This window comes from Hemiscyllium ocellatum, chromosome 9, assembly GCF_020745735.1.
Source record: "Hemiscyllium ocellatum isolate sHemOce1 chromosome 9, sHemOce1.pat.X.cur, whole genome shotgun sequence".
Classification (NCBI taxonomy): Eukaryota; Metazoa; Chordata; class Chondrichthyes; order Orectolobiformes; family Hemiscylliidae; genus Hemiscyllium; species Hemiscyllium ocellatum.
Genome location: NC_083409.1, coordinates 65,948,175 through 65,962,657, shown reverse-complemented (window position 1 = coordinate 65,962,657; position 14,483 = coordinate 65,948,175). Strand labels below are relative to the sequence as shown.

Sequence of the window (14,483 nt, the reverse complement as noted above, 5' to 3'; positions counted from 1 at the left end):
TACGGAACATGTCAGCTAAGCAAGATTACCTCATGACTTTTTTTATTAGTCTCTCGTTATGACGCACTAGCCAAAGCAAATTGGCATTTGGGCCTGGCTGGATTAAGATTTCCCACTTTGATGTGCATGTAGCTTAATGAGTCAAGCGTACACAGACCTGTCAATAAGTTTCACATTCTCTGTGAACTTTTGCCATTTTATTGCTGCTTATCTGATTAAGGACATGTGGCATTTTTGTAAATTTAATACCAAATTCTGTATAAACACAGCTTGTTTGCAGCAATAAGGGGGGTAGCCTGAGAATGCTCTTAGGGCTAAGAGCTGCCGCCACTACTCTGTTACTGGTTTTAGAATCTATATTATAGTGTAACATTGATGCCATTTGTAAATACTTTGAACTAAACTGTAAGAGTTTTCTATTCCAGACTACCAGAGTACAATCTCCGGGGTGAACGAAGAGAGGCTATAGGTCGAGTCCATCAGGGATTCCCCGAGCCATCTTGAACCGGTTCTTTAACACCAATTTGGACCAAAGGGCCTGTCTCTGTGCTGTACGACTCTTTGACTCTATGTTCTTGGCTCTTATAAGCCGTTAGTAATTCTCTCGGTGTGTCTTGTGTGCCATTGATCCAAAGAGACCACAGTGTTGGGGGTAGTAATGATTAGAGAATTGGTTAATGGGCAGGAATCAGCAATTGGGGATAAGGGATGCTTTTTTTAGGTTGGCAACCTGTAATCAGTGGGATTCCACAGATATCAGTGCTGGCACCACAACGGTTTACAATATATTTGAATGATTTGGAGGAAGGAAGCAAGTGTACTGTAGTCAAATTTGCAGATGACACAAAAATAGAGGAAAAGGAAAGTTGCAAGAGGGATACAAACAGTTTAGAGGAATATTGGTAGGATAAGTAAGCAGACAAAAAGTTGCAAATGGAGTACAATTTGGAAAAATATGAAGTGCTTCATTTTGGAAGGAAAACAAAAAAAGGGTATTACTTAAATGGAAAAAAACTGCAAAAAGCTGCAACACAAAGGGACTTGGGGTGCACAAAACACAGAATGCTAGGGAGAGAATAGGGCTCCTCAAAAATCAGCAAGGTGGCCTTTGTGCAGAGCCACTGAAAATTGGGGAGATACTAAACGAGTATTTTGCATCAGTATTTAGTACGGAAAAGGATATGGAAGATATAGAAAATAGCGAAATAGATGGTGACATCTTGCAAAATGTCCATATTACAGAGGAGCAAGTCCTGGATGACTTGAAATGCACAAAGGTACATAAATCCCCAGGACCTGATCAGGTGTACTCTAGAACTCTGTGGGAAGCTCAAGAAGTGATTGCTGGGCCTCATGCTAAGATATTTGTATCATCAATAATCACAGGCGAGGTGCCGGAAGACTGGAGGTTGGCTAACGTGGTACCATTCTTTAGGAAGGGTAGTAAGGACAAGCCGGGGAACTGTAGACCAGTGAGCTTGACGTCGGTGGTGGGCAAGTTTTGGTGGGAATCCTGAGGGACAGGGTGTACATGTATTTGGAAAGCTGAAAATGTGTTGCTGGTTAAAGCACAGCAGGTTAGGCAGCATCCAAGGAACAGGAAATTCAACGTTTCGGACCAGAGCCCTTCATCAGGACCTTCATCAGGCTCTGGCCTGAAATGTCAAATTTCCTGTTCCTTGGATGCTGCCTAACCTGCTGTGCTTTAACCAGCAACACATTTTCAGCTCTGATCTCCAGCATCTGCAGACCTCACTTTTTACTCATGTATTTGGAAAGGCAAGGGCTGATTAGGGATAGTCAACATGGCGTTGTGCATGGGAAATAATGTCTCACAAACTTGATTGAATTTTTTGAAGAAGTAACAAAGAGGATTGATGAGGGCAGAGATGTGATTGATATGGACTTCAGTAAGGCGTTCGACAAGACCCCATGGGAGACTGGTTAGCAAGGTTAGATCTCACGGAATACAGGAAGAACTAGCTACGTGGATACAGAACTGTCTGAAAGGTAGAAGACAGAAGGTGGTGGTGGAGGGTTGCTTTTCAGACTGGAGGCCTGTGACCAGTGGAGTGCCTCAAGGATCGGTGCTGGATCCTCTACTTTTTGTCATTTACATAATTGATTTGGATGCAAACATAACAGGTACAGTTAGTAAGTTTGCAGATTATACCAAAATTGGAGGTGTAGTGGACAGCGAACTACGTTACCTCAGATTACAACAAGTTCTTGACCAGATGGGCCAGTGGGCTGAGAAGTGGCAGATGAAGTTTAATTCAGATAAATGCGAGGTGTTGCATTTTGGTAAAGCAAATCTTAGCAGGACTTAATGGTAAGGTCCTGGAGAGTGTTGCTGAACAAAGAGACCTTGGAGTGCAGGTTCACAGCTCCTTCAAAGTGGAGTCACAGGTGGATAGGATAGTGAAAAAGGCGATTGGTACGCTTTCTTTTATTGGTCAGGGTATTGAGTATAGGAGTTGGGACGTCATGTTGCGGCTGTACAGAACATTGGTTAGGCCACTGTTGGAGTATTGCAGGGTGTGTTTCCATGATGTCTCGTTGACTCTAACACATATGTTCAGCAGATAATCAGGAAAGCTAATGGAAAGGTAACTCGTGTTCAGTGGGTTGGAGTAGAAGGGATATTTTACTGCAACTGTACAAGGTGCTGGTGAGACCACATTTGGAGAAATGTGTGCTGTTTTGGTCCCCTCATTTGAGAAAAACTTATTCTATTGGAGGTAGCTAGAGAGGGATCACTTAGATGATCCCTGGTATTGAGGGACTGTGTTATGAGCAAAGACTAAATAGGAGGGAACTCTACTCATTAAAGTTTAGAAGGATAGGAGGTGATCTAATCGAAACATACATGATTCTGAAGGGACTGAGGGTAAATGCTGAGAGGATGTTTCCCTTTGTGGGAGAATCTTGGACCAGTCTCAGAATAAAGGGGTATCAATTTAAGGTTGAGCTGAGGAAGATTTTCTTCTGTCAGAGGATTTTGCGTCTTTGCAACTCCTTTTCACTGAGAGCTCTGGGAACAGAGTCCTTGTATATATTTCAGCTGAGAAAGATTATTAATCAATCGGGGAAATCAAGGGTTATAGGGAAAGGGCAGGAAAGTGGACATGAGGAGTCTCGGGTCAGTCATGCTCTGATCAAATGGTGGAGCAGCCTATTTCAGTTCCATTTTCTATGGTCTTCTGACATTTAACAATTGTACAATAGTAATGAAGGAACTGTCCAGATCTCAATCCTCTCTCAGATAACACAATTACAATTAATTAACTGGTTATTAATTTCACTGCCTTCTGATACATTGCTGGTGAACTTCCGATGTAGGTGTCAACATAAAGGAATGAAGCATGACAAAAGTTTGATTATCTTGGATCTTTATGCTCTTGTGAGAGCAGAGAGTGAAGGTAATATAAATCTTTAAAATTATCACTTATTTGGATAGACTGAATCCAAGGCAGCTTTCTGCCACTAACAGAAGAGGAAGGGTCACACTGACAAATTCAGGACAAAATATGAAGTGTAGGAATTTTTTTGGGTAAAAGGATGTGCAATAAATTATTTTCATACAAGGTGCAATAAGAAACATTAATGAATTTCAAGGGGCAATTCGACATGTTCTTCTCAATAGAAATCAGCTACTTGAATTTAAAAGAACAGGAATATAGGGATTGAAGTAATTTACTGTTTCAATTTATGTGATATCCTAAAGGTTCAGCAGATAATCAGGAAAGCTAATGGAATCTTGAATTTTGTTTCAAGTGGGTTAGAATGAAGGAAAATTTGACTGCAACTATATAAACACTCAACATTTTGGCTCCGCTATGGGAATGGTAACTTTTCTATAAGAAAGCAAGTTTACACACATTAAAGATTAGATCTTACATGAACAATTTTGTGTTTATCAGAATTGGCATTTAGTCTTTACTGATTCACACTTGGGACACCCCTACAGCTCCATCGCTTACCCTAACCTCAGGAACATTGACCACAATATTGACCATAGCCACCTCCATACATCGCAGTGCCTGCCCATATTAACCCTTTACACCTAAATGCTTCCCCATAGCCTCTTCCATACACCGAAACACCTGCCCACAGCCCCCTCCATGCCATCCCAATGCCTACCCATAGCCTCCTCCATACCATCCCAATACCTGCCCATAGCCTCCTCCATACCATCCTAATGTCTGTCCATAGCCTGCCCATATTAACTCTATACACCCAAATGCTTCCTCACACCCTCCTCCATACACTGAAATGCCAGCCCATAGCCTCCTCCATCCACCCCAATCCATGCCCATAGCCTCCTCTATACCATCCCAATGCCCATCCATAGCCTTCTCCATACCATCCCAATGCCCAACCATAGCCTCTTCCATACCATCCCAATCCTGGCCCATAGCCTCCTCCATACCACCCCAATGCCGACCCATAGCCTCCTCCATACCATCCCAATGCCTACCCATATCCTCCTCCATACAATCCCAATGCCTGCCCATAGCCTCTTCCATACCATCCCAATCCTGGCCCAATAGTCTCCTCCATACAATCCCAATGCTTGCCCATAGTCTCCTCCATATCATCCCAATCCTGGTCCATCGCCTCCTCCATACCATCCCTATGCCTATCCATTGCCTATTCCATACATCCCAAAGCCTGCCCTTTGCCTACCCCGGTCGCGGGACGGTAGTGGCTGGGATTCCGCCCCAGGTTACCCTGATCATGTGAATCTCCCGCTGAGCCTTTAACCGGCGGAGACGCCGAGGGAAGCAGCTGTTGGTGTTCGCCCTGAATCTTACCGGGAACGGGAGCAAGTGAACGCCGCTCGGTTCGGCCGCGGTCTGGGGAAGCAGCTCCGGCAGCGGGGGCACTTCTGTTGCTGCGGGCCGGATCCCGGATCCCGGTCCCGGGCTTGACTCGGGCTCTAAGCAGCAGGAGCTGGATCTCCGCGGAAGATGGAGGACTGCCCCGTCGCCTACAGTGTCTGCTCTCGGCCAAACTGCAGCACTCAAACCAAACGCAACTTTCGAAATGTTCCTCCCAACTACAGATGGAAGAGGATCAGAAACCTTCACCTGTCAGTGACCAACTCGTTTCATTATTAAAATAAATAAATACAACGCTGTCCATGTAAGAGTCCATTCCTTTATTTTTCGTCTAGATGCTGCCCAAATTATTCAGTGTTTCCATACTTTAGGAAGCTCTGAAGGCGTTTGAATGGATGCAGTATGACTAAGATGAGGAGATCAAAGGCTAAGTTTGCAGAAAGACAGGTAGCCAAGTATGTTGTAAAAAATAACATAACAAGGAGACAGACCAGCATTGGTACGTCGTGAGTGGGCAAATGTGAAGTTCACTTTGGCAGGAAAAATTCTTCAAAATGGTGAATGACTGCTAAATTTCATGGTGTATTCAGTTGTCCTGGTGCTTGTAACATTGCAGTTACAAGGAGTGAATTAAAATAAACTAATAGAATGTATTCTTTAATTTTGTGAGAAATTGAACATGAAAGTAAGGATAAAAAGCAAAATAACTGCAGATGCTCAAAATCAGAAACAAAAACAAGAATTGCTGGAAAAGCTATTTTCTGAGGAAGGGTCATTGCTTCTGAAACATTAACTCTGATTTCCCTCCAGAGAGAAATCAGAATTAATGCTTCAGGTGTAGTGACCCTTCCTCAGAACAGAGCTTTTGTAGCAATTTCTGTTTTCGTTTCTGAGTAAGGACATTATGTGTCAGTTACATGGGACAATAATGATATCAAATCTGCAAAACTGTGTGCAGTTTTGGTCTCCTTATTTAAGGAAGGATGTGAATACATTGGAGGTGTTCAGACAAGGTTTACAAGATTGACACCTGGAATGAATGTCTTGTTTCATGTGAAAAGTTTGAATAGGCTGAACGTGTTTCCACCAGAGGTAGAAAGACGTGGGTGATTGGTTGAAGTTCATAAATTCCTTAATGGTTTTGACAAGATGGACATAAAAGAATGTTCACTCTTTGCAGCAAACCCAGAAATACGGAACACTCTTTTAAATTTAAGGGTTGTCCCTTTTTGGTAGAAATAAGAAGAAATATTTTATCTCTGATGGATCCTGTGACTTTGGAACTCTCTGCCCCAGAAGACAATGAAGGCGTGTCATTTTTTAAGGTAAGCTACGTAGATTCTTGTCAGTCAAGGAAATCAAAAGTTATGAGGGATGGATGAGAATTTGGAATTCAGAGCAGAAGCATATCAGCCATGATCTTATTGATTGAGCAGGTTTAATGGAGTGGCCGCCTTCTGCTCCTATTTCATATATTCAAATTTCAATTTTTCAGTAGATTGGAAAAGTTGGGATTGTGTTCCTTGGTGAAGAATAAATTGAGGAGAGATTCGATAGAGGTGTTGAAAATCATGAAGGTCATAGAGTCATCGAGCACAGAAATAGACGCTTCACTCCAATTAGTCCATGCCAACCATGTTCCCAAACTAAACTAGACCCATTTTGGCCCATATCCTTCCAAACCTTTCTCATTCAGAAATTATCCAAATATCTTTTAAATGTTGTAACTGTACCTGCGTCCACCATTTCCTCTGGCAGTTCATTGCATACATGAACCACTCTCAATGTACGAAAGTTACCGGTCATGCCTTTCTTACAACTTTCACCTCTCACTGAATCTTTAGTTGTGAAAGAGTAAATAGGGAGAAGCTGTTTGCATAAGTTGAAGAATCAAGAGCCAGAGAAGACAAATTTTAGTGACTGTTAAAAGAAATAATAATGACATGAGGAAAATGTGTTTTATGTTGTGATTGGTTAGGACCTAAAATATAAAAACTGAGATCATAGTGGAGACAGATTCAAATATGCCTTTCAGAAGAGAACTGGACTATTACTTGAAGAGGAAAGATTTGTGGATCAGTGGGGAGAAGGTAGTGGAGTGGTACAAGATGAGTTGCTCTTGCAGATAGCTCATACAGGCCAAATGGACTCATGTTGCACTGTAACAATCCTATGATTTTTTAAAAAAATTTACTTCAACTAAACAAGGTCATGAATGGGACCATTATTTGCAATCAGCAATAAACCCTTAATTTACACTTGTACATGTACTTGAACTTCTACAAGTTTAAACTGCAAATTGCTGCCAGCCAATTATCCAAAAGCCATAGCAATTTTTACAGGGGATTGTGGAATAATTAATGAACAATAATAGAACCTGAACCAGTAAGTATCAGTTAGAACAGAAACCTCATTTCAAGTCAGGTACAGAAAGTGAAATAAAGAAGGAAAGAAAAATTGAAATAAGAGAGAGAGAGAGAGAGAGACAAAAGAAAGAAGCACAAAAAGAAAATAATAATTAAAATCTTAAGGAATGATTCCCCTTAGAATTACCTAAAATATACAACACCCATTGATGTGGTGTTGATGTTCCACTTGAGCTTCTTCCCACTTTTAGCCCCTAACTCTATGAGCATTATCTTCTAATACATCCATAATATTTGCTTTGATGTGACATCGAGTTCCACGTTCTCACCATTGGGTAAAGCAACTTCTTCTGAAATCCCTATTTGATTTCTTGTTGACTATCTTCTAAATGACCTCAGGTTTTGTTCTTCCCCTGATTGGAATACTCTGTATATTGTGTCAAAACCTTTTCACAGTTTTAAAGATCTTCATGAAGACACAGCTTTACATGTCAAAAGAAAAAAGATGTCCATCTGATCAACATGTAAAGGGTAAGAGCTTGACCTGGAACCAAAAATACCTTGAGAGTTAGGTAACTTGTTAAAATGGGTGTTCTTTATTAGTTATGAGCATGTAAGAAGTCCTACTCTCTCATGTGATCATAGGGGTTTTGCAGTACAATGTTTGAGCAGTCAAATTATAGCATTACAAAGGTTTATTTGACAAGCAGTTGCATTCATTACATCATCCCCACACCTAACTGTCATCTTTGATCTGTTATCTCTTGATTTGGGTATTCTGTGATTATTTTGTTTAACAGGTAAGCTTTCAAACTCCTAAGTTTTATGCCAAGTCTCCCCTTTCATGTTTTTTTTTCCCCAAAACATTCTTTAGTACGTTATTTTTTAAAATGTATATTATGTATCAGTTAAAATTTGATACTACATAAAGTGTGATACAGATCAGATTTTTTTCCAATACAGTACATGAAGTAGCTCATAACACTATTATGATTATATTTACAATGCACATTTGAGTTTCATATCAAACATTCTCTGTTACGTACAGTCCAAATATTTCAACAAACTATGGTGGAAGGGCCTTGGACAGTGATCTTTCCATTTTGTGCCTTTGCAATAGCTGACCCGAACTTCAATGCATGCCGTCCTTGGGAATGTGCCAGTCTGCACTACTTGGTCAACGGCTGCTTTTTGCACAGGGGAGAAAAAACAGCCCTTTTCTGTCTGACCATTGAGTAAGCCAGTCTGTTCAACTTCATAGGTATAATACCACATTTCAATTTTATCATTGGAAATCTGTTTTGTTCCTTCTCCAGTGACTTCATAACTGTACACAGTGCTCATAGTATAATCTCATCAAGGTTCTTTGAGACAAGTTGAGGATTATTTCTCAACTTGTCAATTCTATCCTCCTAGAAATAAATACGAGCACCCAGTTTGCTTTTGCTATGGCCTCATTAATCTGTGTCACAAATATTATTGATTTGTGAAATTGTATTTCTCAATCTCTTTGCTCCTCCACTATTTAGATTTTTATTTTCCAGTGTTATTATGTGGTGTCTATTTTTCTTACAAAAATGTAATATCTCACACTTATCTATGTTGAAATTTATTTGTCAATTATAGACCCATTCTGGAAATATATTCATGCCTTCTTGTAACTTCTTGTCTTCTTTCCATCTTGGTATGTAGTATTGACTTTCCACTACAATTTGATGTCATCCAAAAATATAGAAACTATTTTACCAGAATTTTACCTGAAATGAGCTGTGTTAACTTTAGGGAGTTTTGTGGAATTTTTAAAAATGTGAACTCTTGTGAGTTTTCTCATGCGACTTTGTATTGCTCACCTCATTATGTACATAGCTGTTTGAATAATGGGCATTTGTGCTATGGTGCCCTTACCAGCCATGGGAAGTATTTTCCACTGCCAGGATTTCCAGCACAGTGCCAAATTTAAAGCCCAGCTATGTATCAAGTTAATTGCTGCTAGCTTTCATTTACATTGTTGGAGATATATGAAAAAGAAAAGCTCTTAAGGCTCCCAGGTTGCATAGTTGATACTTCATTACAAATACGAGCTCACACCCAAAGAAGTATTACTACGTAGCATCATCACCCTGTCTGTTCTACTGTCATTGTAACTACAGCTACAAGGTTCAAGCTACACTACCCATCCTTAGCACCATACCATGTTTGAACCCTGTCTAAAGGTGTACCACTCTTTCCCTCATACTCAGCATGGCTTCTCAATTGCTCAATCTGGGAGCATCACATGCTGGAAAGCTTTCAAACATTGTAGAATGCTTGGGTGAAATTATAACCCACAGAAAATTCTTCCATTTGCAGGGATTTAGATTCAGGCTCATGGGCTGAATCTTACATCTTTTGGCTAAAGATCAGTTTTGTCCAGTTTCATTGGAGGGTTTCTTGCCAAAAGATGTGGTGAAATCTCTTGCCATATCTTATTAAACTCACCTCATGAATCTGCCTGCCCCAATGGTGCTCTCTTGTCTGATTTTAGCCCCATACTTTCACTAACTATTCTTTTAACAATGTTCCATTCACCAGCTACCCAGCAACTCTGGCGCCCATATCAGATTGGCCAATCTGCACACAGACAAGGACTGGAATTTCAAAGCTCAGATCCTGACTTTGGTGGGAATGTCTTGTTTAGAACATTTGGCAGTATAAGCTGGTGAGCTCCTAAGAATGACAGCTCTGCAACTAGCCCAAGAAATAATGCCTCCAAGGCCAAAGGACTGTACTACCAGATAGGTCCCCTCCACCACAGCTGCACAAGCTGGAACTACACTGAGATGTAGTGGGAAGGAAAGTAAAAATTGTTATTAAAAATGTGCAAAAGCAAAGAAATAAAACCAACAAAAAGTGCAGCTGGGAGCAAACACAGACAGCTTAGCTTGTGAGCAACAACAAATTTAAGTCAATGGATGATCACTGCAGCCAGCCCTCATCTGTTGGAATCCTGTATCAATTAAGTCCAGGCAATTAATGTGTCAAATCTGATTCATAGCATCGGTAGTTCTTTTGGTTTTTGACAATTAAATCCAGTCTGCTTGTTGTGCCTGACTGCTCACATTGCTCTCGTGCTGAAGGTGATGTTCTTCTTGCTCAATGTCCTTATCTTCCAACTTAGAGGACAGCTGTCACTCTCACAGCACTTCAATGTCCATCACATCCATTATTTGACTACTGTAGTTATGCTGAGAACAACATGCTAGAATTATGTGGGGCACTCTGTCTGGACTGAATGGCAAGGCATAACCCCACACTAATCCAAGTATCGAAACCTCATCTTCAGGAGGCGTGTTGTCAGCTTCACAATGGCCTCAGTGGAAGAATGGGCTGTATCAATGCTGGACATCAATTAGGGGTTTGTTTAATGGGATCATCAGCCACAGTTGCAGAAGATAACTTATGTTATGTTGCAGTAAAGAAAGGAAACGGACTGTGACCATATCTGGAAGGGGTGAGATAAATGTCTCATACAGCACTGATGTGAGGTCCTTTAGAACATGATGCATAGACCCACACATGTTACAGGACACAGATCCATGGGATCACCAATTCCTCTAAATCCTAAGACATTAGCCCCCTTTGTACTGTACAGCTTGCTGCCCCATATATTGCTAACCACTTCATTCATTTTGCACACACAGAAGCCAGGCAAAGAATATGCATGCTTGACCATGGAGGGTAAAGTATAACCTATTGCCCTACATAGGACTTGTTCATCTTACCTTCAAGTGCAGCATCAAGCTCTCAACACGTCGATCTATGGATCAGCTGTAGGGATATACATTTAGGCACCATGCTGGTATAGTTACAAAGGGACTAGACAGTGTTTCAAACAAACAGTCTGTTGTAAAACAAGTAACATTTATGCAAACATATATCTTTATATACAGTGTGCTGTCACCCATGTCAACAAGTGCAGTCTAAAGGTTTTTTACTTTCCTTCCCACTACATCTCAGTGTAGTTCCAGCTTGTGCAGCTATGGTGGAGGGGACCTATCTGGTAGTACAGTCCTTTGGCCTTGGAGGCATTATTTCTTGGGCTAGTTGCAGAGCTGTCATTCTTAGGAGCTCACCAGCTTATACTGCCAAATGTTCTAAACAAGACATTCCCACCAAAGTCAGGATCTGAGCTTTGAAATTCCAGTCCTTGTCTGTGTGCAGATTGGCCAATCTGATATGGGCGCCAGAGTTGCTGGGTAGCTGGTGAATGGAACATTGTTAAAAGAATAGTTAGTGAAAGTATGGGGCTAAAATCAGACAAGAGAGCACCATTGGGGCAGGCAGATTCATGAGGTGAGTTTAATAAGATATGGCAAGAGATTTCACCACATCTTTTGGCAAGAAACCCTCCAATGAAACTGGACAAAACTGATCTTTAGCCAAAAGATGTAAGATTCAGCCCATGAGCCTGAATCTAAATCCCTGCAAATGGAAGAATTTTCTGTGGGTTATAATTTCACCCAAGCATTCTACAACTAACTCAGAAATAATGTAAACAGAATATGTAGTCTCGCCATTGCATTATGTCTACTGGTTTTATTGCTGAATCATTTTGTTTGGGTTAATGCAAGTGAGAAGATTCTGAGAATATTTTAAAAGTTGAGTTTGTAATAACTATTGAATTAAATATTTTCTAACTAAGTTTGGCAGTTCAGCAGATTTGGCTTTGAAGTAGTTGCAATTAGAAATACAGTTTGTGGTTGATTTTTATGAAGGCAAATCACATGTCTGAAACATTTGTTTACTTTCTTACAAAACACCTTTAGCAGGACTTCCAAAAGATAATATAATGGAAACAGTTCGGGAGTCATCTTGAACTATGTCAGAGTGTTCAACATGCCTATGTCAAACGATTTTAGGTCAATAGCCGACAATATTTGTTTAAACCAACTTTATAAATCTCAGTAACCTTCATAAAAGTTGCTCAAGCTTGTTCTGCACCATGTATTATCATCATGTTATTAAAGGGAAAGAAATAACTGAAAATATTATGCAATCCTGCCATGTGTTGCTATCCTTTAATATAAATGTTTTCTGACTTTGTATTGATTCCTAACTTATGTTGCTAACATTCAAACGTTATTTTGTGGTAAAAGCATTAAATCTTATAGTATGAATAAATAATTCTAAAACACATTTCCTAATCTTTCACATCAGTTCGTGATACCATGTTATCATAGGAAATTTGCATATTAGTAGAAACTGAAAATTGCCGTAAAATAGGCCAACATAAATTTAACATTTAGACAAAATATACATAGTGCTGTCAGCTATGGTTTTGTTCAGCACAAAATTAGAATACATGCTTCCAAACCAACATTAGGGAATGAAAATTCCCTATTCATCAGTATGGTTTATCCATGTTATTCTGTCTCCTGAAATTTGTGAATATCTATAAACTATATCAGCAAATCATATAGAGGGAAATCACTTCCACAGCTGACAGTAAGAAAGGGAGTTTATGAAATAGAGTGATGAATTGGGAAATAATTTACTAAATACAATTTTCAAAAATTAATTAAAAAGGATGAAGTTATAAAGAGTCAGACTGGTATGTTTAGTCCATTTTTTAAAATAGAATTGCATCAAAACAATTGGAATTTAAGGAAATTTACCAAGCAGCTTAGTTAGACATTGAATCAGAAATAATGCATGAATATTATTATTTGAAACACAAAGTATTATTAAGGAAGTGGAAGCCACCTCAGATACCAAGCAATGAGGAATGAGTACTGGTCCATCGGATGGTAGTCTCATCTGAGTATCATAATGAAATTTAATGAGGGCTCTTAAAATTATAATTTTTGGCCAGAGTTACATAAATATGCGGTTACATTTTGCTAGACATACAGTAAATGTGAAGTAGCTGGAAAACCCTAATTATCTTTAATTCAGAACGCAGCTTTGGAAGAACCACTAGCAGAGTCTTAAGTGTGTAGCACTCCCACATAAAACCAGGACTGGGAATCAATATATTTTAATGATTGTATATGCTTTCCTAAAACAGTGCCTTTTGTATAAATTACTGTAAAAATATTAGCAAAGATGTTTGTTCAATTTTTTTAACAAGGGATGGATTAACAAAGTAATACAATCATATCTTACATTAAATCTTAAGTTATAAATATTGGAAAAAATCATGACTAATTGCAAAATAAAAATTTACATCTTCGACTTCTCACCCACAATCTCAAAGTATTCGAAAGATGGCAACAAACTTCGAAGATCATGATGAGAACTTATTGTTAAGATTGTCCCAATGATTTGGTATATAAGGAAGTTGAATGATTAACTTCTCATATTTCTGGATATATGACTTATTTTAACAAATATGGGAGGGAATCCTTGGAGTGATATTTGGAATTTATTTCCGTTGAGAGCATTTTACAAATGGACAGAGGAAGCATTATAGAGCATTTATTTGCTTTCAGTTAGAAGAATCAGGAATTTTCTTTTTTTGCTTACTTGAAAAATTAATAGCTTAGAAACTGAGGAGTACTGCTTATAGTTAGATGCATGAAACAGTTTCTCCTGGAGAAATGGAATAGTTCAGGAAAGTTAGGAAATAGGTTTGCTCAGAGTAAGGATTTTATCTGAAAGCTCCAGACCATACGTACTCCTGTAAAGCCTTGACAGTGTTTCTTAAAGCTAATAAATTTTAAGATCAAGTATGTGGTTAATTTTCAAAAAGCACTACCAAATTCTCAAGAACGGGAATTGAGATAAACTGTAAAATCAAAACTAAAGATGTGATAGGGAAGGAAATTCTCTCTGCTGTTTGAGTCCTGTAAAATGACGATGTTGTGATAGATAGGATTGTATTTTTGTGATTTGACCTTGTTCAAATTGTGTTCTTTGTAAATAGTTTGGCTTTCCTATTTTATCTGAATTTCTTTTGCATAATAAACTTCCATTTTATTATTAAATCCAAATCTATAGCATTGCATGTTTGTATTGCAGTGAAAGATGATTTGTTAAATTAAAAATAATGATATTTTAAGCCAGAGTTCCATGTGGGATCTGACTTGTCCATTAATAATATCAGCTGGGATTATAATACTATCTATATCCCTTTGCAGACTCTATCTCCACATGGCAACTTGGTTTTCCGCATGTACATCTCTATGAAACTATGACACTAATATCTTAGTGTCAACAGCAAATTTAGTTATCATACATTGTCAAAAGCATTGTTACAGATTGTAAATAGCTAACAATCTGGCACTGATCCCTG

At 39.1% G+C, this 14,483-nt stretch overlaps 1 protein-coding gene across 1 annotated transcript in view; it reads right to left on the bottom strand.

The window, feature by feature from the left end:
• LOC132818522 (uncharacterized) overlaps positions 1–8,554 on the bottom strand; it is a 44,909-nt gene extending 36,355 nt beyond the window's left edge. The window contains exons 1-2 of the mRNA XM_060829582.1: positions 8,481–8,554; positions 4,818–5,062 (exon numbers count right to left, since the gene is read on the bottom strand). Of these exons, the coding sequence (XP_060685565.1) occupies positions 4,818–5,062; positions 8,481–8,554 (319 nt within the window). The remainder of the gene's footprint in view (positions 1–4,817; positions 5,063–8,480) is intronic.
• Positions 8,555–14,483: the final 5,929 nt, after the last annotated feature.